Below are 25,116 nucleotides of genomic sequence, written 5' to 3' on the forward strand. Positions count from 1 at the left end.
AAACACGGTCCCAACTGTGTAATGAGAAAGTCTCAGTGTATGTGAGATAAATCACACAGACGACGAGGGGAGGCGGATACGGATCTACCATTTGTTCCCATTGGGTGAGCCCAAACACAAATAAGCCCAGAGAATGGAGCTGGCTACGGCAATATGTCATCGGTGTTATTGAATAAAGCGGCTGCCGTTCCTTATGGCAAGCGGAAAAATGACAGAGGAATTGACTTAGGACGAGGAAGACAACGGCGGGCGAGCGAGCGAGCGAGCGCGTGGCCGGATTGAAACCAAAACCAATTGGGCACATTACCAAGACCAACTGTCTGTCTGCAACAATCATGAATAAAAACGCCTATTTGCATTTTAAATCCTCTTTGCTGAGATATGAATTCACTTATTCTGGGACGACACTTCAAGAGTCTCGCTAAAAGCCCCTAGAAGTGAAAGAAGCCGGCCTGTAGCCTTGACGATGCTCACATCCATTGACTACCTGTTGCTAGAAGAGAGGAAAAGTGGCCGAGAGCCACAAATTAGCCTCCGGTTTCTAATTACTGCCATTTATTACACACAAGCACTTCTAGCGGCTGCAGCCAGTGCAAACGTCCAACCCGACCTTGAGGAACGGCAGCGTCCTCACAAGAAGGTCACTCTTCAGCCGGATGATGAAACGCTGTCCTAAAATGAGAGTGACTGCGCTGACAAGAACCCGAACGGGTGCCAAGTTCCTCCATGAGGGAGGACACGCTCTCACCCGCCGATAATGGCGCGGCACGCCATCGGAGGGCCAGTGTTTATTGGCATCTGGAGGAAAACACTCTGTGCTTTTAATTGCGTTCATTTGTCACTTTGAGGTTTTTCAATAATAGTTCTTCTCCAAGAAAAACCTCGCTTGTCATTGCAATAAAAAAAGCCCTCTGCCCTTTCTGCTCCAACCATTTCAAAGATTATGTGGTGGGAAACGGGAGGAAGTGTTATCATACTTCAAAGGTTGTCTCAAAGTTGGGAGCTTTTTGGAAATACTTCAAAAGGAAAAAGCTTTTATGACTCAGAAAAGAAAAAAATACAGACACTAGCGCTGATGCTACTGTAGCACCCCCCTAGAAAACGTAGTAATAGTCACCAAAGGACAAACAGAAAGGTCTCAGGTCTGTTGATGGCGTCTTCTGTGTCCATGCAGTTTTAGTTTCGTATTCAGAAGAACATACTTCACCGTGAACAGTTTCCTGGCGCTCCAGCTGATGATGTATGATGTCTTATCAGACCTTTCCCTCAGCGGCGCACGCTTTCCATACACTGCCGAGTTCACTGGTAATGAGATTGTTCAGAGTGGGACCAAGTCAGCACTTTCTGCGTCCCAGTTCCCTTTACATTAGTGCACCCGACTGCAGTTCGCTGGTTATTCCCACCATCGCAAACACTATCTGCCATCAGCAGCCGCTGAATTCCTAAACTCGTCAGCGTGAACCAAAACTGCATCTCTCCCCTCAAACACAACAAACCCTCTCTCCATCGACGGTCTCCACAGCCTGATCCCTTCAATCCATCGCAAACTAAACTCGTAATTAGCTCCAGCGTTGGCGAGGAAGCGCCGGCGCCTGCATGCAAACCTTTGTGCTGGGCCTAAACGGGAAACGCCGCCGCCGCCACATGATTATTCATTCCGTCGGCTCATTAACGTCACGGACGTGACACTGGCTTGACTGGGAACCAGCGACCACGAGTGCAGGTTTGAAGCTCCAGAGATAGTCGACGGTTTCTGAAGGACTCTCTGTTTATAACAACACTTAACCTTAAGCTTTGCATTGTTTCCCTTTAATTAGACCTTCACAATGCGCGTGGCGAAGCGCCGCTGTGCGAGATTTAAATTAATGAATATCACCAGCGTATTCACATTTAATAACGTCGGGGGATTATGCAAGCTGCTTCTGCAGAGACGCTGCTACTGTAATTTAAATAGATGCACTTGTTTGTCCACAGGAAGCTTTCAAGTACATCCCATCCCATCATTTTATTATCTTTGATGTTTTCATCAGAATCGATTGGCCGAGTGATACTTCGCCGTCTTTCCTTTGCTGGATCACATTGACGAGCTGAATCCTCTCACTCTGAATAAGCCCATCGGCCGAGGCCTCGTCGTCTCCAAAGACACCGGAGGGATCCACAGCTCAGGACGCTCGGCAAAGGTTAAGTCAATCATGTCACAGCTCTAAACAGGCGTCCTGGAAAACAGCCAAAGGGTAATTGCACCAGCCGATCGTTGTTGTTTTAAATGGATTGGTAAGTAACAATTACAGTGTGTAGAGGAGAGCAGCACACACCACAACCTGCACCCAGTTCCTGTTTCCTTGCTCACTCGAGTAACAGGATTATTTTTTTCCACGATGGACGTCATAAATAAAATCAGCCGGACAGCCTTTTAAGTGGCATCACCTAAATTAATGAAAAGGCAGCTAAACACGTCTGCTGACTCAACCTCGATGATGGATGTGACTCAACACTGAAAACAATCCCATAAAGCTGCAGTGTGGCTTACGCCGCACCCATAAAATAAAAGCGTACGACGGGAACAAAAGCGAGAACGGAGCTCTGGACGGAAAACACTCATATGATTCTCATGGTGTGAGCCGGCTTCACGCTCTGCATGACGGGAGCATCCGTGACAGGGATCACAAACCAGTGCCACCACTCAGTGGAAGGAGGTCACTTCTGTGGAGGTCAGGGCCGGTTGGTGAGTAGGAGCCTCCAGCGGGTCCAGCGCTGCTGTTTAACTGCAGCCGGTGCAGGCAGATGGCCGTCGACAACGAGTCGGGCTCTGCTTCAGTTGAATCCAACGTTATTTGGATCAGAATATTATCATTTTCTTCTCAGTTCGTTAAATATGCAAATAGAAATAGACAAAAACAGCAGCCCAGACAGGAAATGAAACCATTACCAGAACTTAGACTAACATACTGTATCTATTATTTTACTGCACACTTTATGGCTCCACCTACAACAGAGCCTCCTGCTCCCACAGCTGACCCAGCACAACCCTGACCTGTTCATTACTGCAGAGAGGCTTTCTATTAAGTGAAATCACACCATCTTAGTTACGAAGTCAACCCCATCGACGCAGAGCACGCGGATATCGCTCTGCTCCCAGATAACGAACCGTGCGGCACGTCGGCTCCGCGTTGGGCCGGTTGTGATGGAGGAGGTTGGGGACCGGGGATGCTGCTGTGTACGGCTAAAGCACAGACTTATTCATCACAGGGTGACACGCTGATTAGTCGGCGCCCTGTGAGGCTTCGCTCAGCGCAGATGAAGTCGTATGAGCGTCTTGTGTTTGTGTGGAGAAGCGGTGGCGCCTTCTTATTCCGCAATGCATCAAACAACAGCGGGGTGAAGAGATGCGAGCGTGCGTTTCTGTGGCGATGAAACAACCTTACGGCCGAGTAGAGTCATCTGAACAGTCGCACCTGAGCTGGAAGCGGTCAGCAGGGATGTGCTGCACACAGGTCAAGGCTGTGAATAGAGCGTATTATAGTATATTATAGCATCCCAGCATCACTCCGTCGTCTTCCTGAGAGGCTGAGGAGCGCTCAGTGTTTGTCACACTGAGGGTTTGACCCACAGATGCCCCAGTGGAGCTGCTCAGGTGGCTGCAGGAGGAGGATGCGGCTCCCAGCTGCCTGCGCGTTCGTCCCACTGTATGAGTGAAGCGGAGCGTGCGCTCCGTTAAACGCGTCCCTGGAGGCTTTGAGAAAATAAAAAGGTAACGCAGAAGGTGACAGCTGCGCAACGCGCATTTGTTACGAGGACGTATAGAACGCTGTGAATCGTGCACCAATTAAATACAACTCCATTAGTTTTCAGACGCCGAGCGAAGTAGAAGAATAAATCATTTATGCACTTTCACATTTTGCAGATTCAAACTTTTGCTCCGCTTTAATTTGACTGAATGAATGAAAGGAAACCTTCATTAAGAGAAACCACGAGATGAATAAATAATGGAGATATGATATGATCGTTACTTCAACCTCTTCGCTGGATGAAGATGCTCTCACACCAACTTTAGATTGAGACCCACGGCTGCATCTGCTAGTATATACATTAGATTACTATCTGCATCACTAATTCTCATGTTTTTTAGTCCAAACCCCATTAAAATGTGCAGTGGATGCTTGAACTGAACACGCTGAACCGCCTCTGGCAGTGATGAAACAAGCAGCTCCAGCGGCTGCAGATCAGCTGGGATCCAGTGGGATCTGGCAGGACGCTGGGTGAAAACAGGCCTCCTGAGCTCAGTCCTCAGGCTCCGCATCGGTTAAAGGTCCTCGCTCCAACTAAAGACGCCTTCTCCGCTCACTGAGCATTCAGCCCTGGGCTTCCACTGTCATCTCAGCTGGGAGTCCACTACTGGGGGGGGGGGGTCCTGTGAGGTACGGCTCATGCTCTAGTAGCCGATGCTGCTTGTGAATTTCAAATTAAATGTTTGAGTGATTTCTACAAACCGAAGTGTCTCTAAAGCACAACTTCAGTTCAGTTTTCAAACTCCCAACTGCAGTTAGATAGAAATTCACATGTTCCAGCATCCACCATGAATTTTAACGACATAAAGAACAAGGGTAAAATGGAATAAAAATAGATTCCCGTCGATAATTCACTTACTTTTCCATTTGAAATGGTTTCAGCTCACCTCAACTAAACCGTTTTGCCGTCTCCACCTGACAAAGACTGTATCGACAGCTTGTCAGACGCCGCAGGCTCAGATATTCTGCCAGCAATTACACTCGGTGACACCTGTGTGGAATACAGATCCCATCACGGGGCGCACGGAGCCGGACGCGCCGGCTCTGACGTCTGTATCATCTCACCGTGCGAAACAATCAATATCGTGTCACCTGTGTTTGGAAATGTAGAGCGAACGCGGGGAGAAAGCAATTTTCAACTGGCCGCTGTTTAGTGAAGCGTGTAAAGCTGCCATGAGCGCGCACACTCACACACACACACACACACACACACACACACACACACACACACACACACACACACACACACACACACACACACACACACACACACACACACACACACACACACACACACACACACACACACACACACACAGGTCAGACGCTACACTACACACGTTATCACCTTCTCTGTTTACGTCCTGGCTCTGAATATTCATGCAGCTCTGACTGATTATCCTAATTAGAAGATAAGGCGTATTTACTAAACACTATGACGGATGAGCCGCTTCGGCGCTCGCTGTTCGCCGCTCGTGCCGCTCCACTTTGTTTAATGAGACGGCTCCTCGAGGTCCAAGCTAAACAGTTTATTTAGGCGCGACACATGATGAGCTTGTGAACCGTCCTGTGGCGGCAGGCTCTCATGCACGTGTGCGCGAAGCGGGAGTTTAATCTGTGATGACCACACATTTAGAAACTATGTCTACAAAAAAAAAACTCAACAAATCCACAAAGTGACAACTTTTGCTTCTCTGCAAAATTAATTGCAAACCTTAAGCTTTTAAATCGAACCGATTTTCTGCCGTCTACTTGTATCAGACGACTTTAGTTTACAAAGTAGCACAGTTCCTATTTATTCTACTTATCCTTTGTTTTAAAGGAATGCTCCGTCCACTGTCCTCCCTCCCGTCGGTGTCTTACCCTCTGAGAAGCTGATGAGCCCCAGAACGTGCAGCAGCTTGATAGAAGCAAACACCAGGACCACAATGCCCACCGTCTGCAGCCCCTCTGTCTCCCAGATGGCGCTCAGCATCGCTCCGCCCTCCGCCCACTCCACACCACCATACCCCGACCCGAACCCGGAGCCCGAGTCGGCCTCCTCGCCCTCAGGACCGCCGCGAGCGCCCGGGGCGGCGCTTCCACCCGGCCCCGTGCTCCAGTTCCCCTGCGCCCACTCCAGCTCCACGCCGGAGCCGGGCCGGCGCCGCCGGGCACCCGCCTGCTGCCCGTCCGCTCCCTGGGTCCAGTCTGTGCACGCGTCGCTGGGAGCAGCAGGAAGCGCCCTCAGGATCTGGAGCGGTCAGAAGTCAGGGGGGGTCTCCCTGACAGTCAGGGCTCTCAGACAGATTAGGAAAGAGGACTCAAAGAGGAATAAAGTCCATGCTGATCTAAAGGCTTCCTCCTTTTTCTGTTTTTTCTTCTCGCAAATGAGGAGTCATGAAAGCGTCTACAAAGAAGGAAAGAGAGGAGCAAACTCTGCTCCTGTCTGACAGTTTGCGCTCCGGCTGCTTCGCTGCAAAGTAAAGGGAGGGAAGATGAGAGGGAGTGGATATGAGTGAGGGAGGGAGGGTGGAGGGAGGGGAGAGCAGGCGGAGGGAGAGGGGGCGGGGGTGTGGTGCAGCAAGATGCAGAGCCTCACAGGAGCTCCACGCGATGGACGCACACACACGGGCCGGAACGCACACACACGGACCGGAACGCAAACACACGGGCCGGAACGCACACACACGGGCCGGAACGCACACACACGGACCGGAACGCAAACACACGGGCCGGAACGCACACACACGGGCCGGAACGCACACACACGGGCCGGAACCAGGCGGCGCTGGGAGACGCCAGCGAGTCACTTTGTCACTTCTGACTTGTGTGTTTGACTCTGCTGCTGCGCAGTCACCTCATTAAATCTGGGAACCTGAGTCAGAACTGATGATGATGATGACGAAGGCAAAAAAGTAAGCCACAAGACGTAGCCACAAAATAACACACACACAGCATCACAAGGACAAACCTACTGACAACAGGCTTTTGGAAACGTAGTAAAAGAGTGGAAATGACTCAAAATGCAGCTTAAATCTGACTTTCCAGGCTTTAAAGGTTGAATATAGAAGATGGTTTAATGAGTGAGGGATCAGGGATCACTGCTCTTTACACACATCAGTGTCAGTGATGGATCAGAGCATCTCATTCTCTGCAAAGGGAGACTTAATCGTCAGATGTGTGTAGCGAGTGAGGACACCACCATCTACTGGCCCAGTCTGATCACTGTGGACACACTGACGGAGGGGTCATTTATTCACACAGCTAATAAAATAAGGTGGAAAATAATTGAATGTTTTCAACACTAAGCACAATTAACCTCCTAAGCACAAACAAGACACAGGACTCTGAACTCTGGTGACGCGGTAAAATCCACCCCGCTATCATTAAACTCACTAACTACACTGTGAAGACAGAGACGCACAATTTAAAGCTCATAGATTCCTGTTATTCATTTGTGGTTCTAACCAGCGCTGTTTGTTTTTGCTTAAACTAATTATTGGCACGCAGAGAAATAAAACCCGCTGTGAGGTTCCGTCTACGCCGACGTCTGCTGTAAATCACAGACGCAAATGCACACGCGCCACTTTATTACTTTAGTGCTGCCAAAAGAAGAAGGGACTCGCCATTTACACAATGGCTCTGTGATGAATGCTCCGTGAGAGGCCGCACCTCATTCCTGCAGTGAACCCTCACATCCACTCATTTACATTCAGTCCAAACAACAGCAGCTGGAGCGCGAGACGGTTCTGTAGGACAATAATGTTCAGCACGTGCATCCTGTTTAACCTGAGCAGCTCCTGGATGCGAAGGTCGCCTCCACTGAAGGTAAGAGATGCTCCACAACACAATTAGAGGTATACGTCCACTATGCAGCCGGTGCAGGCAGATGGCCACACACTATAACAGCTGACTGTCAGCTAACGCACATAAAACCAAAGGAGACGGAGGGAAACAGTGGAGGGGTTTCAGTGTCATCTATTAGAGCCGCCGCGATTCCATCAACGCAGGCAGTTTAAAGTGATGCCAAGCATCTTGATCCACTACTGTCACACATCTTTGACGGTCGTCACTGTTGGACAGACGGCGAAGCTGTAAAGTCACTATTCATGGGCCCAACAGGCGCGATAACGTGGAGGTATTAGCCTGAACGCGCAGCAGATGGAGCAGGATGCTGCTGCATGGCCGCCTGCTACGAGCACCCACTGTATGTTGTTGTTGCTCCTCTCCAGCTGCCTCGTGCTTTTGCCTCCTCTGCATCCACACATCCACGCCGCCCCGAGCCCGGTTCTGATGGGAGGGTTCCTGGTGCTGCTTCTAATGCAACACAGCACTGTTGTATCTACTCATCAAGTAGTTCATTAAAAGGGCGTATGTGGTTATATTCCACTTTACCTAATTTTCCCTCTGCTTGCACTGAAAGAACACGTCGTTCGTCATAGCTTCTTCATTTAGTCACTGATTTATAGCAATGACACACTGCATCACAGGAACATACAGTAACTTCTGATTTGCTGTAGCTCACACAAAGTCTCCTTCTGTTCAAGATCTGCTAATCAAATATGGAGTAACCGTTACTCTTAAGTTTTTATTATTATCGCCTGGACGCAGAGGACGCGGCCGACAGCAGAGGTCACCGAGTCAATATGGCCGCAGTGGCAGCGTTACGTGAATATAACCCTGAATGAGCCTAAACACTGCCTGGACCTAGAGGCACCGCCTCCAGGCGATCCAGTAAACGGAGCAGAACAGTAAATGAATGCCTGGTTTCAATGTACATGTAACTGTCACCAGTCAAAGCGGAGCGGATGGCGGCTCGGGCCGCGGCTGTTTACAGATCAGCGCGGGGACGCGACGTCGACATAATGAGGCGACACCTGCAGCGATTTGCTCGGGCGCGGAGCGCGGCATCAGCGCTCGCTCGGTGTTTTCCAAAATGGGGCTGTCATATTTACTGAAGCGGCGCCTGTGAAGGTGGAAGGCAATTAGCAGCCATGACGCGGGCCATCGAACCGGGCCATCGAACCGGGCCATCGGACCGGTGAGGCCACTTCCGAACACGCCGTCTCCAGAAGCGTCCGCACAGACGTCCTGACCGGGTTAATTGCATTGGGCAGTATAAACTAATTCAGAGTTTAATGCCTGCAGAACATTTAATAGGAGTGGAGAAGGAGTCTTGTTTACCACTGCATTACATTACATTAGTGCTCCTCTTAATTTCCCTTTAAATCATGGGGGACACTAACTGCTGGAGGCCCAGGGGAACGTTTGCTTTATAGGAGGAGAACTCATCATGCAGATCATGTTTCCACTGACTAAACTGGACCTTCACACCAAATGTGAGGGCCTCACTGACATCCTACTACTACTACTACTACTACTACTACTACTACTCTGACTAATCACAAGTCAAAGCCATGCGCACAGGCTCAATGTTGAGGGGATGAGGATGTGCTCAGAAAGCGTCTGACATTAGTTACTACTGCTTTATGCTGGGCCTCATGCGGCCGCCTGTGTATCTGGATGGTAGGACAGTACAGTGGAAGCCCAATCCATCTTATCCTGGGAGAAGTTAACCTCTGTAAGTGAAAGCTATTTATTTTCACGAGACAGGCCGCCCTCCTCTTTCCAGCAGACCTGCTAGATTTTATCAGCAGCCCAATTCATTCTAGACGATTAGTTCAAGTGCCAAAGGAAAAGTCAATGGCATTGTCTGAAAATGGACAGAAGCACAAACCTGGGGGCCGTGTGCTCAGCTGATAACATTGACCCGCTTTTCTCCCTTTTCTCTCCGCTGCGCGTCCCTGTGGACGGTGCCAGGGAACCGGACCGACCCATCATCCCATTTATGGCCGCGCCGTCCTTCGGCCGCAAAGTGCCAGTCAAAGTGAGCCAGGCGGCGCAGGGGTTGATGGAGAGCGCGCATTAAGAGGCCGACGGCGGCTCCAGCCGCCGACGGCTGGAGCCGCTGCCCGGAGGATGACATACGACAGCCGAGTGCATCAGCGAGGGACGCGGCGCTGAGGAGAAATCAATACAGCCGCTTATTTCCCAAATAAATCTCAAATATGAAGTTGTTAAAGCACTACGTGACAGTCAGAGAGCTCCTGTGTAGTCAACAGGTGTTTGAATTCCACCGCCATCATCCATCTAATAGTACAGAGACTCGTCCCTTATTACAGCACTAAACCGGGGAAATCATTTACTGGAGCTGTTCACTTCCCAGATGTGTGGATCAGATATCACTTAGCAGCAGAGCAGCCACTGGAATAAACTACCAGCTTTAATGACCCTGAAGGCAAAGAGGGGGGAAATTAAAAGTAAATCACACATGGTCACATTCGTCAAGCGGCTTCAATAAGGTGTTTTAGGTCCCGAGGTGCACGGCGGCAACGACACAGTCTTGAGAGGTAACGCAGTTAGACACAATTAAGCCTCTCACACCATCACTCACTGTGACAGCTAAGATCCCGTTGTCTAGTTCAGTAACCGAAGGGACAATTACACCAAACCTCGCAACCGCTTAGCACCAGGTTTTTTCCCTGTGCTACACAACCAGGCCCAGAGTTATATTAGGAGGTGGAAGCCATGTGTGAGAATTTAGCATGAACGCACAACGACTGCAAACGTTTGAACAAAACAAAGACAACACTTGCTGCAACTTCTGCACATTTGCTTCTTTTAACGTAGAGGCAGTGGGTTTGTTTATTAGCGTAGCGACCCTCAAAGTCACCTTGACGGGAGGCGAAGCGCGGCGTCTGCACCGCTTCCTGTCGTGTACGTGCACCCGAGTGCTTCTTAATCAAGGCAGAAACCAACGCGCCTGTGAGGAAACCTGAGCGGATTACAGCAGCACATGCTCATGCAGAGGACCTGTCCCTTATGGTTGTGTGATCGATGATGGAGCGGAGCTGCTGCCGGGGGAGCACCGCTAACACTGTTTAATTCAGTGGAAACCGGGAGCCAGTAATAACACAGCTGTAGTACCTGTCTGCGGCTCCAGGCTATTACACAAACATCATAATAAATTGCACGGGTTTTAGTGATCATGATGTTCAACTGGTTTGTTTAGTGTTTGGAGGAATAAGAGGAGCAAATATTAAAAAAGAGGCTGCCGTGTTTTTAAACCTGGAGCAATGAATGGAGGCGTCGCGTCTCTAAGCTGCTGCTCATACAGACACAACTACTGAACAGCCCCGCTTTCCTCCACTATCACCACTTTATGTCACAGTACATTTAGCTTTTTTTCCACTTGCTTTGAACCCATTTGAAATGAAAATCAATCTTGTATGGTCACATTTATTTATTGTTTCATTTGCTGCTTGTAGTAGATACATATGTATAATATTAGAGCAGCCTTTGAGCATCACAGCTTTAGTTCCCTCTGCTGGCACATCTGGAGACTTTAACATCCTTAATATCACTGCCCTCTCACACATTTTTTTTCTTTGAATAAACGAGACATCTTTAGCTCGAGTTATGAGTTTTTAATGGACTCACGCTGGTTTTGTTTGCGCCAATCACTTTTGGTGCGATGCTGGAAGTAAAAGCTTCTCAGTTCTCCGTATACTGAACTGATCTGTTTGTTATTATGCATAGTGCAACATGACTCAATAACAAGCCCTGGCAGCTGGGGAGCCCCAGAACGAGCCCCTTCATGTGATTCATGTGATGCAAACGCCACATTAGCAAAGATTATTATACTAAACACGCATTTCACTCCACATTTCACCGTGCCGGGTTCTTCTATCAAACCGACACGCGCTCATTTAACGCTGAAGTTTAATTACAGCTTTATATCACAATAACGCATCGCAAACCGCTGCAGATAAACACACGCTTCCTGATTTGAAGCACAGACCAGTTATTGGTTAATGCAATAACTTCAGCTTGGGTTTTTCTCAAGATCAACTGTAGCTCCACAAACACGGACACAACAACAAACACACCCAGATGCAGAGATCATATAAAGCCCCGGTTGATGAGAGCTGCACCGTCAGCGGGGGGACGTATCAGAGGCCCCATCGTCAGACGTCACCTGCTCGTGTGCCGGTGGCACGACGCTGTCACTCACTGTCACGCCGGCAAACAGAGGCACCGCGGCTGAACACAGCCATTTGCGTCCGGCTGTGTTACGAGTCTATTTTTAGCCGGATGGAACCAAATAGGAGAGAACCACAGAGTAATGAGCAGCTCCACAAAACCCTGTTCATATCTGGCTTTGGTTAATAAATCTGTGCAGAGTATTATGGTCTATAAATGCAATGTGTCAGACCTTTAATGCACAACTCCATCACTTGTCCGATGACTTTTGAGAGAATGTTATTAACCTAATACAAATTAAACCTTTTGTCACAACTGATTTGATCAAATAGTCCTGGTTGTATATATTTGCATGAATTGTGAAGAGGAATCACATAAATCAGAAGGTGAAAACTAAGTTACACAAATAAAGTTCTGTTAGTGGAGCTGGTTAATGTTGGATGGGCTGTTTGCGTCTCGCGGCCCGGCCATAAGGCAAACAGCTGAACACGGAGCGCAGCCTATAAATAACAGGTGGTCTTCAGACCCAGCACCTGAATATCACAGTCACACTTCCCTGGGAAAGCATCAGCGTGGCCTGGAGACAGATCTCCAGGGGCACGGGTTCAGGCACTGGAGCAGAAAAGCAGACGCCGCCCTCGAACGCGTCAGCGCTACGTTTAAAACACAGCGTTCCCGTTTCCACTTGAGCCTTTTCGTTCCCAACTAACAAGAGAAAAGTGAAAGTTTTCAGTTCTCAAGGCTCCAGCTGCTGCAGAGAGCCACTCAAACACACTCTCATTTGGATAAACAAGTTATCCAGCCCACAGATGATGCACGCTTTAATATCCAACCTAATTTCATTCAAATTTAATAAACTGAGCCCTCGAAATGAAGGCGAGGTGTCGACGCGAAGCGGAGCCCGTTGGACGCTTCAACCGAGTGGAAAGTCCAAAACAAAGGATTAACCGCATCACGTCGCATCTCGGTTTTCAGCCACGTGTTGCCCGTGGCTCAAAGTCAATTAGCACCAAAGTCAGGCGAGTCACGCGAGGAAGTAATATATTAAATTAGGCTGGACTGAAGATGCAGAGGCTGCTGCAGAGCAAGACGGACAGACCTGGAGTTGGGAGCAACTCACGAAGAATCACCATCACTCAATAAGCTTTGAACTTTGCTTAGAGATTAGACCATACATTTTATCCTTAAAGGTTTTAACATCACAGTTTCAGCAAACATACTTTTACAGCCAAGCGGACAACAAGTGGTCGTCGTCGTCGCCGCCGTCCCATAAAATTTAAAAACGAATCCAAAGATCAGCCAGTTCCTTACCGTCATAGCCGACTTCCAATAAACCAAACTGCTCCAGCACCTTCACGAACAGAACCACAACCACCAGCACGGCAATCATCTCCAGTCCCTCCAAGTTCATAGTCAACATGTCGGACGGGTCACAGGCTGCCCATGGCCGACGACGCAGAGCTGAGGCTGCAGCACCGCACCGCGCAGGCCGGTGACTCCACTTAAGAGCCCCGCATCTTCGGCTCTGATGAGACACCGGCACAAGTCAGAGAGGGAGGACGCGAGGGAGGGGGAGAAGAGGTGTGTGCAGGAGACGGGAAGGAGGGGGGGGGCGGGTAAAGACGAGGGGGTGCGAGGCGAGAATGGAAAACAGAGGTGAGGAGAGACAAAGGGACAGGAGGGACGGACCCGAACCATCCGTCAGATGACACCTGCTCGGGTTTGGCCGTGTGCACAGGTCACCAACCAAAGTGTCACCATCGATTTGCTCTTCTTGTTCGCCAGGTTAAGGACGGAAGAAATAGATGGTGAAAGATGTTCATCGGGATACAGATTTACCGTGAGCGTCCTACAAAAGGCGTAAACGTGTTCAAGGGGCGGTCAGGATCAAAATATGTCCGAAGACTCACCCATGTCATGGCAACTGATGCTGAGAAAACACATAAAAGCTTGTGTTTCCATCAGATTCTCAGCGTGACCTTCATGAAAGACATGACCCGTCCGATCCCAGGAATCGGATCCTCAAGAGAAAAGGCAATAAGGTGTTTGTTAATTAAAGCCGCCCCACAGACACAGATAAGGCCCCCGCTGTGCCCTGCAGCCGGGGAGGAACTGATCCCACATTCATCTTCAGAGCCCGTAGCGCCACAGAGCCCTGTTCACACACAGACCTAGCATGGAAGCCGTCCTGTGTTGTGCTTTGTAGTGGGCAGCTCATTTGTCCCGCTATCAGTTACTTTTCTTCACTTGTGGCAGCCGAGCGGGAGCCAAATATAGCTCCTGGTCCCCAGGCGTGCGTGTGCCGACGTAACAGGGGTCTGTAAAGGTGAAAGGAAGGTTTCAGGGAAGCACAGGTCATATTTTGAGTCACTGCTGCAGAATAACATTGGAACATTAACTAATCTCAAACTTCCAACATCTGCTCCCCAATTATACTCGAAGCCTGGCACAGGGTGTAATCAAAGCTGGTGCCTAATGGTAATGAACGTGATCAGGGTTTGTGAGTGTCATCAGCGCACAGTGTGCTGCATCAGCGTGATTGGTGATGGAAGTAATTGCGGGTGCAGAGAGCTGCGTTACTGGTTAAAGCTGGTAGACGCACCTGCACGTCAAATCAGCACCCGCGTGATGCTAATGATCCCTTTACCTCTAAAGGCCAACGTGGACCATATTATTAAATTAATAATGAATGAATAAATGCCAGCTGAAATGTTTATTTCACTCCAGTTGAAGTAAAATCATACCCAGCTGGTCACTAGCCCTCCTCACACAACCGGTGGAAGCAGATGGCCGCCCATCAGGATCCAGGTTGTACAGGGCGTTTCCTCTTTACTGCTGCTGCTGGAGTTTGTGTATAATTGTACTTCTGTGTTGGGTCTTTGCGCCCTGAGATGACTTTTGTCAGTGAATAAACTAAACACATTTGATCCATTCACTGCATTTATCGCTTGTGGCCTGTGCTCTTCCCTATATTCAGGCCACACTGCATTTAAAGTGTGATTTGTCTGCCTGAAGGTGAAACCTCTTAATGTAATTCAACAAACCTGATGACATAAAGAAAGTGTTTGCTCAGGTAAAATTAGGTTAGAATTGAATCCCCAGCTTTAAAAAAGCCCAGACCTACAAAGTGGCTTTAAAACAAATTAATTCATCAATACCTTTGGCACCTGTTGCTGATAACCATCAAACAAATGCGGTTAATGCAATACAAAACACTCATGCACATAAATCACACAGTAAATGTGTGATAAATACTGCAAAGTGTTGAAGCAAATAACTGCACCCCCTCCTTCCACACACACACACACACACACACACACACACACACACACACACACACACACACACACACACACACACACACGTTTGATCTGTTCTCTTAGATTTTGCTGCCATCAAGTGGGAAAGGCAGGACTCTGATCCCAGTGGGAGCAGTGACCTCATAAATGGGTCAACAGGGACCATCAACACAACCTGGAACAGCTGCTGCATTACTACTAAATGTGAGTGTTTTTCACTTGGTAATTGAATTAATTAAAAAAGGATTATTTCTTTTTCCTGATTATGTGGTTATTTCCAGTTTGGTGATTAGATTTCATTTGCACCATAATCAAATAATTTCAATGTATGTTTATGTTCTACATATATTGGCACATTTTGCCTTGGAACTGTTCCATTCATTTTTACCGGTTAGATCTGCTTCTACCCGTGGTGCGGTCTTTTACTGGGTCGGTGGACGTCTGCTGACGTCCACGTCGCTGCCGCGCACGTGCAGCGGGTCAGCGCATTAACCCGGGTCTAAGTGAAGCCCGGTGCCGAGCGCTGATCCATTTCAGACGCTCCAGGGGCCTCGTGTACAGGGACTCGCGTAGATTTCCCACTAAAGTTTGCTCCGTTCAAATCCAGAAAACTGCGTAAGTAGGTTTTCTGCGTAAGTCTACTACGTACGAATCTACTGTGCGCATATTTCCTTCGTACATTACGATCTGCGTTGTTGAGTTTGTTTCTAAAGAACTTTCAATTTTATAAAGTACACGGTCAGTACTGTTTAACATTTAGCACAACCCTTTAAGTTAACAATTTAACACAAAATCACAGCAAACCTAACAAAGACCAAATTCCTAACATTATAACACTTTTTATTTAACAATTCCTTTAAATATTGTCAAATATTTCTATTTAACAATTCACTTCCTGTCTTGTCCCCGTTTTATAACACGCAACAAGTTGAATCCGTCCCTGAGACGTAGCGTTTAACTCTTCTAATTGCTGATAAAGCTGCTTGGTTTACTCACCACTCTCTGCACCACCGGACTTTTCTTTTACTAGTTTGCTTCGCTCCTGAACTCACCTTTGCTAATTTTTGATCTGGACACGATGCTGGATGAACGGTGCAACCGTGAAAAACAGACCCGAGCAGATCATTGAACCAATCAGCAGCGCCGCTGATGTGATTGACAGAGGGGAGGAGCCAATCAGCTACGGGTGAAAAAGTTTCTGTTGATGTGCGCGTCAATCTATCGTATCGTAGAATCGGCTCCACGATATTGTAGATCGTACAGAGCCCAAAACTATCGTACATGTCTGGTAACACTGAAGTCTGCACTCAGACAATCACCGTCTCCAATATCACTGAAATGCACCCAGATGCTGCTGCTTTTTTGGTTTTTTTTTTGGTTTTATTCTCCAGCAGACCTGAGCAAGGGCGCCCGGAGATTCGGCTCTGAGGTCAGCAGATATTATTAACTCTTTATCGTTTTCCTCCGGTGTGACTAATAAACATGTTCATGGGATTAACGGTTTCCCAGTTTCACCTCTTAGTGTCGCCCAATAACCAATGGCTGTAGTAAAGTGCTTACGCCAGCCAGGGAACTACCATAAAGCTACGCACTTTTCTATTTCTAGTAGTTTTGTACCCAGTCGCAATGCTGATTCAACGATTATTTGGTTAAGGTAAAAACATTATTTCAATGTTACGCTGCGTTTGCCTTTGTACACGAGGCCCCTGGTTCTGCCCTTGGTTCCTAACTGGGAGACCCTGGGTTGTGGTCAGGGCTACATCATGAGCAAATGTGCTAAATATGTTAGAATATCATCATGCCTTACATCAAATTAAGCAGCAGAGTCCGGGCTGCAACGCCATATAAATGTTTTTTACATGCAATAAACAATTTATGACAATACTAATAGCATGTAGCGACATCTTCATCAACACACAATGTTTTTATGGCTCTAACGCTACGATACTTTATGTGAAACATGTACACTTTGGTGTCAGTTTTTTTTTTTTTTGCCCTGAAAAGTTCAAATTACTTGCAAACCAATGCCATAATCTGTTATTCCTACATTCTGGGTAATAGACCAATCAATTTAAAACTTCTTGCTGTTACGTAGAGGCTGCATGGAACAATTTATTAGCTGGACAATTCGTTTCGCTAGCATGTGGTGCCATTCTGTTGGTTGATACGGTTCGAACGAGCCCTTATTGGTTCAAATTGGTCACTCCTGTGCGAATAAAGAAGGTCGTGTTATTACATTTATAGTTACCAGCTTTAGGTGCTCTTTTATGTTATAAGATTTGTGGTAGAGAGAGACTTTGCTTTTATATGGGCTGCATCATAAGTTGATCCTGATGTAGAGCAGGGGTGTCCAACCAACTCCAACTCTCCCTGCTGATTACCTGGATCAGGTGTGTCAGTTAGCAGCTGATTGGATAAACACACTTGATCTAGGTAATCAGTATTAGCTGGGGAAAGCAGGGTTGTGAAAACAGCAGGACAGTAGGTCTCGAGGTAGGAGTTTTCTTGCAATCCTGCACAATTTCTTTGCCTTTGTCTTCTGTGGCTCTTTCAATAATTGAATTTCCCCGCTGCGGGATCAGTAACGTTCATCTATCTAATCTATCATATACAACGCTCAGCCCCACTGCAGCTCAACCTAGTGTAAACTGCATGCCGGCTTTTTTGTGATGTACAGCGCTCAATCCCACCCTCTGAAACACAGGTACAGAAGCACATCTCATCTGCCCCTCTCCCCCCACCAAGGGAAAGAGAGCCTCTCTGGACGCTCCTGCTCCAGCTGCCAAAAAGGAGAAAAGAAAGCAAGGCAGAGGAGGACAGGTGGCATGACCGAAAGGAGGAGGACATTGCTCCTGGCCCATGGAAGTCGTGCCAGGCAGTACCTCTGGGCCCATCTTTGACACCACCCAGGCCTGGTCTCCTCTCAGTCTGTTCTAGTCACACAATAGTAGACAATACAAATGCAAATGCAGCAAGAAGGATAGCAGCTGAATTGGTTCAGATGGATACCCCTCACACCTCAGGAATTCTACGTTTTTCTGTCCATCGTCATGTTAAGTGGCCTTGTCACACTGCATCACTGCACAGACTACTGGAAACAGAAGTTCCCGTATAACTTCTCGTATCCCAGTAAGAAGATGATGCGGAGCGGTTTTAAACTCATCATGTGGTCGCTTCAACTAAGCAACCCAGATGAAAATGAAGACAATGACAGGAAAAGAATCAGTGGTGACCACGAAAAACTGTTCAAAATAAAGCCACGCTACTGTGATTTGGTGAAATCCTGCCAGGCTCATTTCCAGCTATTACAGAACATTTCAATTGATGAGCGGAAGGTGGCAAGCAATGCATGTATCATCTTATCAGGACAACCCGCATTGGCTATCCACAGACCCAGGTCAACGAGGTTTTTATATTGTACTTACTAGTGTGGAGTAGTATAGTATTAGTTCAGTGTGATAGTTTCGTGTACATTTTGGTTTATAATTTCTAATTTGGAAACAGCATAGACTTACTTTGCATTTACATCTTTGCAATACGTAACATATAGGCGTTTCACATTTAACTGTATTGAACAGTATCATTGACATGAAAAAAATACTAACTTTGCGTTGGAAAATTGAAAAGGCACATATGGTGCCAGACTTTGTCGAAATGTGCCAAAGTGGCCATTTGGAGACCTCCTATGGCTGTTTGCACTTAAACCTTTGTAGTTTTGTTCTGCTTCATTTCATCAAAAGGATTTCTGGGTCAGATACTGTTCACACATTATGCTGTGATTTATAGAGGTTTGGAGCTGCTGAGGCTTTAGTTCACAGAGGTATTCATCCTGAAAGTACATTTTTCCTTCAGACGGGGCTTGACATTTTTTATTTGTTTTTACTTGTTTACTTGTGTACATTCTACCGATATTGACACATTTTGCTTTGCTTTGTTTCATTATTACCAGTCTAGCGCTCTGTGAAGCTTCTACCTGTGGTGCACGGCCCGGTCTTTCACTGGGTCAGTGGACGTCTGCTGAGATCTACATCGCTGCCGTACTGGGCCCAGAGCGCTGCCGTGCACCTGCAGCAGGCCAGCGCTCATTAATCCGGGTCTAAGTGAAGACTCTTAATCCTGGTGCCGAGCCCTGTGGGGCGGCGCAGATTCATTTCACAGAGGAAGCTGTGGCGCCGAACGCAACACCGCGGTGGGAAACGCAGCAGAGAAGCCAACTGGTTTAGGTTTACTTTTCAATTTAAATGCTAATGTAGACAAGTGAACGCGCGATGCGCTGCGACGACACGGGCTTTGAACAGGGCGTTGATTACACGCTGCTGATAACAAAACAGAAACAGATAGAGAGGTGAAAGCCGCATAACTGACCTGATTCATCGTCTCCTGCCTCTGCACATTTGCATATCAGAGAACATGACTATGTGGAGCCTTCTGAAGTCGCCCCATGTAGCTTAATGAAATCACTGACATTTCCCAGCTGCTGGGAGACTGGGAGGAAAGGCTCCATTTCATTTTGAGATCATTTCCAGTGGGACGCTATATATTCATCAATACGCCTTCTTAAAATGCACGGCGGCGTGACGCTCTGTGGCCCAGAGGCCAGAACACGCTGCAGCCTGTGCTAATGACCACTGGTGGTAGTTAATGCTGTGATGGGGTCAGTGAGACAAAGAGACGGACACACGCTAAATGATGATTCATCAGACATCGGATGTCCGTCGCTTTGTGACGAGCTGCGGAACAGGATGAGTTCTGAGAAAAGCAACTTGTGGCAAATGGGTTGAGAGCAGTTCACTTTAACAGGGGTTCCTGTATAAAAGCCTTCTTGTAAATTGAGGGTGATGTTCCAGCTTCATCATCAGCGTCGACAGTTTGCTTTTACATAGATAACGTCTGTAATTTGAGCAAAGGGATCCTGGTGATTGGTGGCACGACAGCTGCTCTCCCTGTGGTCGGCCCAAGTCTCCACTCAGCTCAGTAAACACCAGACGGCCTGGAAGGACACGGGGCCAGCAACAAGAACCACGCTGGACGTCTCCATCGCGTTAATGTCGCGAGGAAATAAAACAGGAAAACACATCTCAACTCAGTTTCCATCAGTGGTTTAAAGATCCAAACTGAGTTTTTACAAGCTCTGACACTGAAAGACAGCGAATGCAGCGCTACCATTCATTCGCTGAGTCACAGCGTTTTTCCGTCTCCATTTGAGTGGGTCTACCTCTAAATGTACCAACTCCACACCCACACAAACAGGTGAGCCGTTTAATGCTCGCACAGAAAGCACAACAAGGCCAAACACAGCAGAGAGCAACGCCTCTCAAAAAGCAGTGGCAGCACTCAACGCCGCCCTGAAAAGGAGCTAAAGGTCAAAGTTCCCACCGGAGCTTACGGGACCAGGATCCTTTGTCATGTAGATGAGTGGAGCTCTGAGCAGAGAGCACCGGAGTGGGCGGTGGAGTCGCATTAAGTGGACGCTGTACCGTTACGGTCCCAAAAGCAGAAGAGAATATTCATCAGTACGAGCATGGCAGAAACACAAAGGAGGAAATGTGGAATGAGCTGCAGGCACAGACAAAAGTCTGCTGCAAATAGAAATGAAAGAACAGCGTTTCTACAGGTTACAGGTAAAGCTGGTAAAGAAGCAGATGGATGCCCACCCCAGGTCGGGTCCATTCTGCCAGTTTGGCTGGGTGCAGATCAAGAAGTTTCGTTACTGGTATTAAGACCTGCTGTAAATGTTTGTGTCTCGACTCCACTAACTGGTTGGTTTTGGTTTTTATCCCAACAAATGTGAGTTTTTTTTGGCAAACTATGGTTTCTGGTGGTGACAAACCACGAACCAACTTAAACGTCAATCAGCCAGAAATCTGTCTTTTCGTCTGATGAAACTCAACACTGGCACCCATCATGTTCTTTATATCCAGCCTTGTTATGACACGAGAGCAGGAGTGAAGCAGCCTCTGTCGGACTGAACCAGGCGAAGCATGGCTCACGAGCATCCAGTGTTTGGACTGTGGCATGTTCTCCTTTTTAGGTCCCGGTGAAACGTGCTTACGCTGCACACTGCTCCCGTCCATGATCTATTGCTGGAGAGCGCTACAAAGAGTCCCTCATTCATTTTGCTTTCACGCTCTCTCACAAGTCCCCAGTGAAATATGAATGGCTGTTCTTTAGGTGTCATCCATTCTGTCTCTCCCACTACACCACTAAATATAACCTCTGACAGTTATTGTCTGCTGGCCACCCACTAAATATTTGATTGTTCCTTAACGAAGACCGGACTTCCTCGTCTTTTGTTGCGCTGACGAGCTGTGACGGCGGCTGCACACAGACAGAGATGGCAGCATTGGCAGAGAGTCGACGCGCTGCCGCTGTAGAATCAATATTTGGGAAAGGCAAATGGAAAAAGTCAAGCAAGTGTGTGGAGCTCGGGGTGAAACGGTGGCGCCCGATTTTTAGTCAATTTCATGGACTGGTGGCGTGGCGTCATGAATCCACATTACAGAGAAATGGTGACGGAGAACTTCTGGAACACACACAAAACGACGGAGGAACATAGAACAACTACCTGATAACAATAAAACCTGGCCAACGTTCAACAACAATCCTTTCAAACAGGCAATGACCTTCTTTTCCTAATGAGCCTAGCTGCTGCTCCGCTTCCCATTCGTCCTACCTGGGGTCTTGCGTCTCTGTTTCGGCTGAAGGGAGAAGATGACCATCAGAGCCCCCATGGTCCAGACTTTGTCGCTTGGTGATGTGGAAGTGCTGCTAGCTTTCACACGCTCTCACTCCCACGCTAGGACGAGCGGAGAGTGAAGAGCTGAACAAAAGATGCTGCCGGCGGCCCCTCGCATGCAGATCCCCGCCGTCCGTCTGAACTGGTCTCCCCTCCTCGCGCTGGTGACGGGAGGTGGGCAGCGCGGCGAGCAGGAGGAGTGGGAGTGAGCCGCCCGCGCGCGCCTCCGCTGAGTTTTTGAATTTCTGACGCGCAGCCCCTCCTCCCCCTTCTCGCGCTGAAGTGGGAGCCCGCCAGACGATCCCAGCTCTGGACCAGTTGAGCCTCCAGATTAATTGAGTGCTCGAAGAGGACGGCGGTAACGCGCTGGGGGAGGCGCGGTGCGGCCGCTCTATTTCAACAGATCGCTCCCCTCGCACGGGGAGGGAGCGATGGGAGGATGGCGAGAGGACTCATTCTGTAGATAAGCGCTTCTCCCTTATAGCTGCCTTTTGGCCAGAGAGGAGAAGCCATGTGCCACAGCAACGTGATATTGAAGGTATGCACAAGCAATCACCGGTGAGCCCTCCTCCACCTGGGCTACTGATTAATAAGAGACGAGGATCCTCTCATGATGTTTTGCATCTCACAAGGACAACGTGAAACCTGTCATACAGTACTGTAGCTAAGCGGAAGTACACACACTGTACCATACATACACATGCACTTGTGATGCCCATGAAGGTCGTTTCCCATCCCATCATAGATCGTATGGATAACAGTGATTTCAGAGCAGATCCTGCAGCTGCTTACTCAGACTCCAGCTGACTTTGGGGCAGATCTCTAGTCGGCGTCATGCTAAGACCCCCCGTCTCTTCCCAATCCTTTGCCCTGAGCGCATGGAGGAGGCTCCAGAGACGCTCGTCTGAGCTGACGCATCGAGGGAGGAAAACAAAATGAGAAGCACTTCCGCTGCCCACGCACGGTTCATTCTGCAAAAAAGCACGATGGCAGCGCAATCAAGTACCAATCAGCAGCCACTCCTTTAACCTCCCTCAGAGGTCAAACAGGAGGTGGCGGCGGTGAAGCGGTCCACCAGCATCAGCGCTTTGTGCAAATATCGAACAGCAAACACGGCGTGACCGTGGCCATTCTGGAGCTCAAGGACCTTTGAATCACTGATGAGCACCCGGTTTCATGGTGATTGGGTTCTAGGGGAGAAACCATCCGAAATAGCAGAAACCACTTTGAAAGCAGCTTTTAGGCCAAACAATTCTATTTCCCTAACCTGCGCAGTAAGAAGAGAGGTATGAAGGTAAAATCATGAGAATCACGAGTTGCACAGTAGGTGTTTGATGTGTGATCTGGACTAAGCACCATCTGTGTGTTCAGCCAGAGCAAACATAAGAGCATGAGGACGGAGCGTGGCCTTTCAAAGGTTAGCTTAATTACACTGGGGCTGTGATGACTTCTCATTAAATGAACGCACAAGAGAGAAGGGGAGGGATAATGAAATGCTATCATCTCCCCTTACGAGGCCACACAACGGGCTAAAACAATGTGATTAACCCTGTTGGATCGAGCCAATAAACTGCAGTGGCAGTCAAAATGTTTATGGCGCGACTTCAGGAACTATTAGCCTGTTCATCTCATCACACAGAGCAGAGGCCCAACCTACTAATATGTAACGATGTCTCAGCTCCACTGGTTGAATCGAGGCAGATGGTAAAAAGGTTCGTCCATAGTTATGAGCCGATGAAGCACAGACTGTCTATGAACAGTTTAACTCTCCTCCTCCAGCAGCTGCAGCGTGGAGCATCAGCCTTTGGCAAACTGCAGGTGGCGGCCATGTTTTATAGAGATACAAGTCATTTGAGTCTGAAGAGCCTGAGGATGTTGTTGCTACACTACGTTTCCTCTTTCGCTGAGGCAACGTTAGTCCAGTTCAGATGGGCAGCGTTTATTCTTGTTGGACACGTCGGCTCCTCCCTGAACACTAATGAAAACATCAGCCCGGCAGTAAAGGGCCGTGGGCGCTCTGCTGGGCAGTTCTGACCATGAGTAGCAGAAAACAAGGACACTGCAGAAAGGTAACGTGCATTCCACTGTAAATGCGGTACGTAGGAGCTCCACTGCCCACAGATCCTCTGCATACTTCACATACTCTCTGTGCCTTCTCTTTCAACCCTGCATAACCCAACTTCCTCCCGTTCGTTTCTGGTTAATGGGTTCGATGCCACGTACGCCGCCGTCGGTCTGTGGGTGTGGGTGAGTCAGACCGGCCGGCCACGCGCTCGTTCACACTGTTCTCTGGACCAACAATTCGCAAAAGCCAATGAAAGAGAGGAGCAATCGCCACAGGAAGCACTGAGCAGCACTTCATGCACAATGGGAGCGATGAATCACACGGGTCAGGCTGCACAGGGGCCACGCCGGGTGAAGACACACGCGTCGCGTTTGCGTAAGACAGCTCTGATTGCCTGTTCTCTTGAAACAAGCGTTTGAGAAGGCCAACCTTTAAAAGGTGCACAATGAAAGGTGCCAGAGTAACACCTGGAACAGAGTAAGTGCTGGGGTGAAGGGAACAGAACTCACCATGAGCAGTCACACAACGGCAGTGTCTGACAAAGTGCCTCTTGAATAAATAGCGGTATCAAAGAAAAGAGGCTGTCGGATACAGAAGGATGCTCCTTTGGATGGAAATCGTCCTTCAGTAACAGCTAGAACTGCTCAGTTATATTATTACAAAGGTTAGTCATTCACCTCATACAGTTTATCACTGCAAAGATTTACTCATCAATTAATCACAAATACAATTCAAAGAAAATTCAAGCTACTTTATTTTCACTATAGTGAAAATATCCAACTGTACATTTCTTTTTTTAAAATGAAATGTTTTTCTATAAAACATGTAGTCATATTTATCTGACACCTCTGTAAATGTTATTACGCTTGTGTGGTGCATTTTACCAACAGGACTTTACTGGTTTCTCAACACAGTACCTACAGTGGCCACTAGGTGGCAGCAAGACAAAGTCAAGCGAACGAGTCTATCAGCTTATGCTCTGCACTCTCATGTATTCTGATGATGATCCATTTGGAAACTCACACATACATTAATATACTGTATGAGACAGTTGCATATGTATCCATCAATTATAACAAGACTAGACAGGTCGTTTTAAGTATGGGCACATTCTGTGTAAGCATTTGCTCTAAAGACAGGAAGGAACCCGTCAACTGTCAGATTAAACCTTAGGAACCAGACAGACTCCTGCAACAGACAGAC

At 48.1% G+C, this 25,116-nt stretch overlaps 1 protein-coding gene and 1 long non-coding RNA gene across 20 annotated transcripts in view; one reads left to right on the forward strand and one right to left on the reverse strand.

Annotated features, from left to right (window-relative positions):
• The window catches only part of kcnip4a (potassium voltage-gated channel interacting protein 4a), a 77,549-nt gene that overhangs the window by 10,459 nt on the left and 41,974 nt on the right, over positions 1–25,116 (reverse strand). Inside the window, exons 1-2 of one of the 18 annotated variants that reach the window (XM_029143286.2) lie at positions 16,109–16,167; positions 13,985–14,131 (exon numbers count right to left, since the gene is read on the reverse strand). The exons of 9 other annotated variants lie outside the window; for them this stretch is intronic. In XM_029143286.2, coding sequence (XP_028999119.1) covers positions 13,985–13,991 — 7 coding nt within the window. In that variant the 5' untranslated portion in view covers positions 13,992–14,131; positions 16,109–16,167. Of the gene's footprint in view, positions 1–5,651; positions 6,424–13,124; positions 13,666–13,723; positions 13,897–13,984; positions 14,426–16,108; positions 16,168–21,785; positions 24,709–25,116 lie in introns of those variants that run through there. 8 more of the 18 variants (XM_029143294.3, XM_029143288.3, XM_055503909.1 and 5 more) reach the window with 8 other exon arrangements.
• On the forward strand, positions 16,171–19,908 carry LOC121202585 (uncharacterized). Of its 2 annotated transcripts, none has more exons than XR_008693090.1 (3): positions 16,171–16,541; positions 17,817–18,509; positions 19,062–19,908. It is a non-coding gene; the product is annotated as an uncharacterized LOC121202585 (long non-coding RNA). The 2 variants fall into 2 exon arrangements; XR_005898330.2 differs by lacking the exon at positions 16,171–16,541 and adding an exon at positions 16,946–17,605.

The sequence above is a fragment of the Betta splendens genome, chromosome 2 (genome assembly GCF_900634795.4).
Source record: "Betta splendens chromosome 2, fBetSpl5.4, whole genome shotgun sequence".
Classification (NCBI taxonomy): domain Eukaryota; kingdom Metazoa; phylum Chordata; class Actinopteri; order Anabantiformes; family Osphronemidae; genus Betta; species Betta splendens.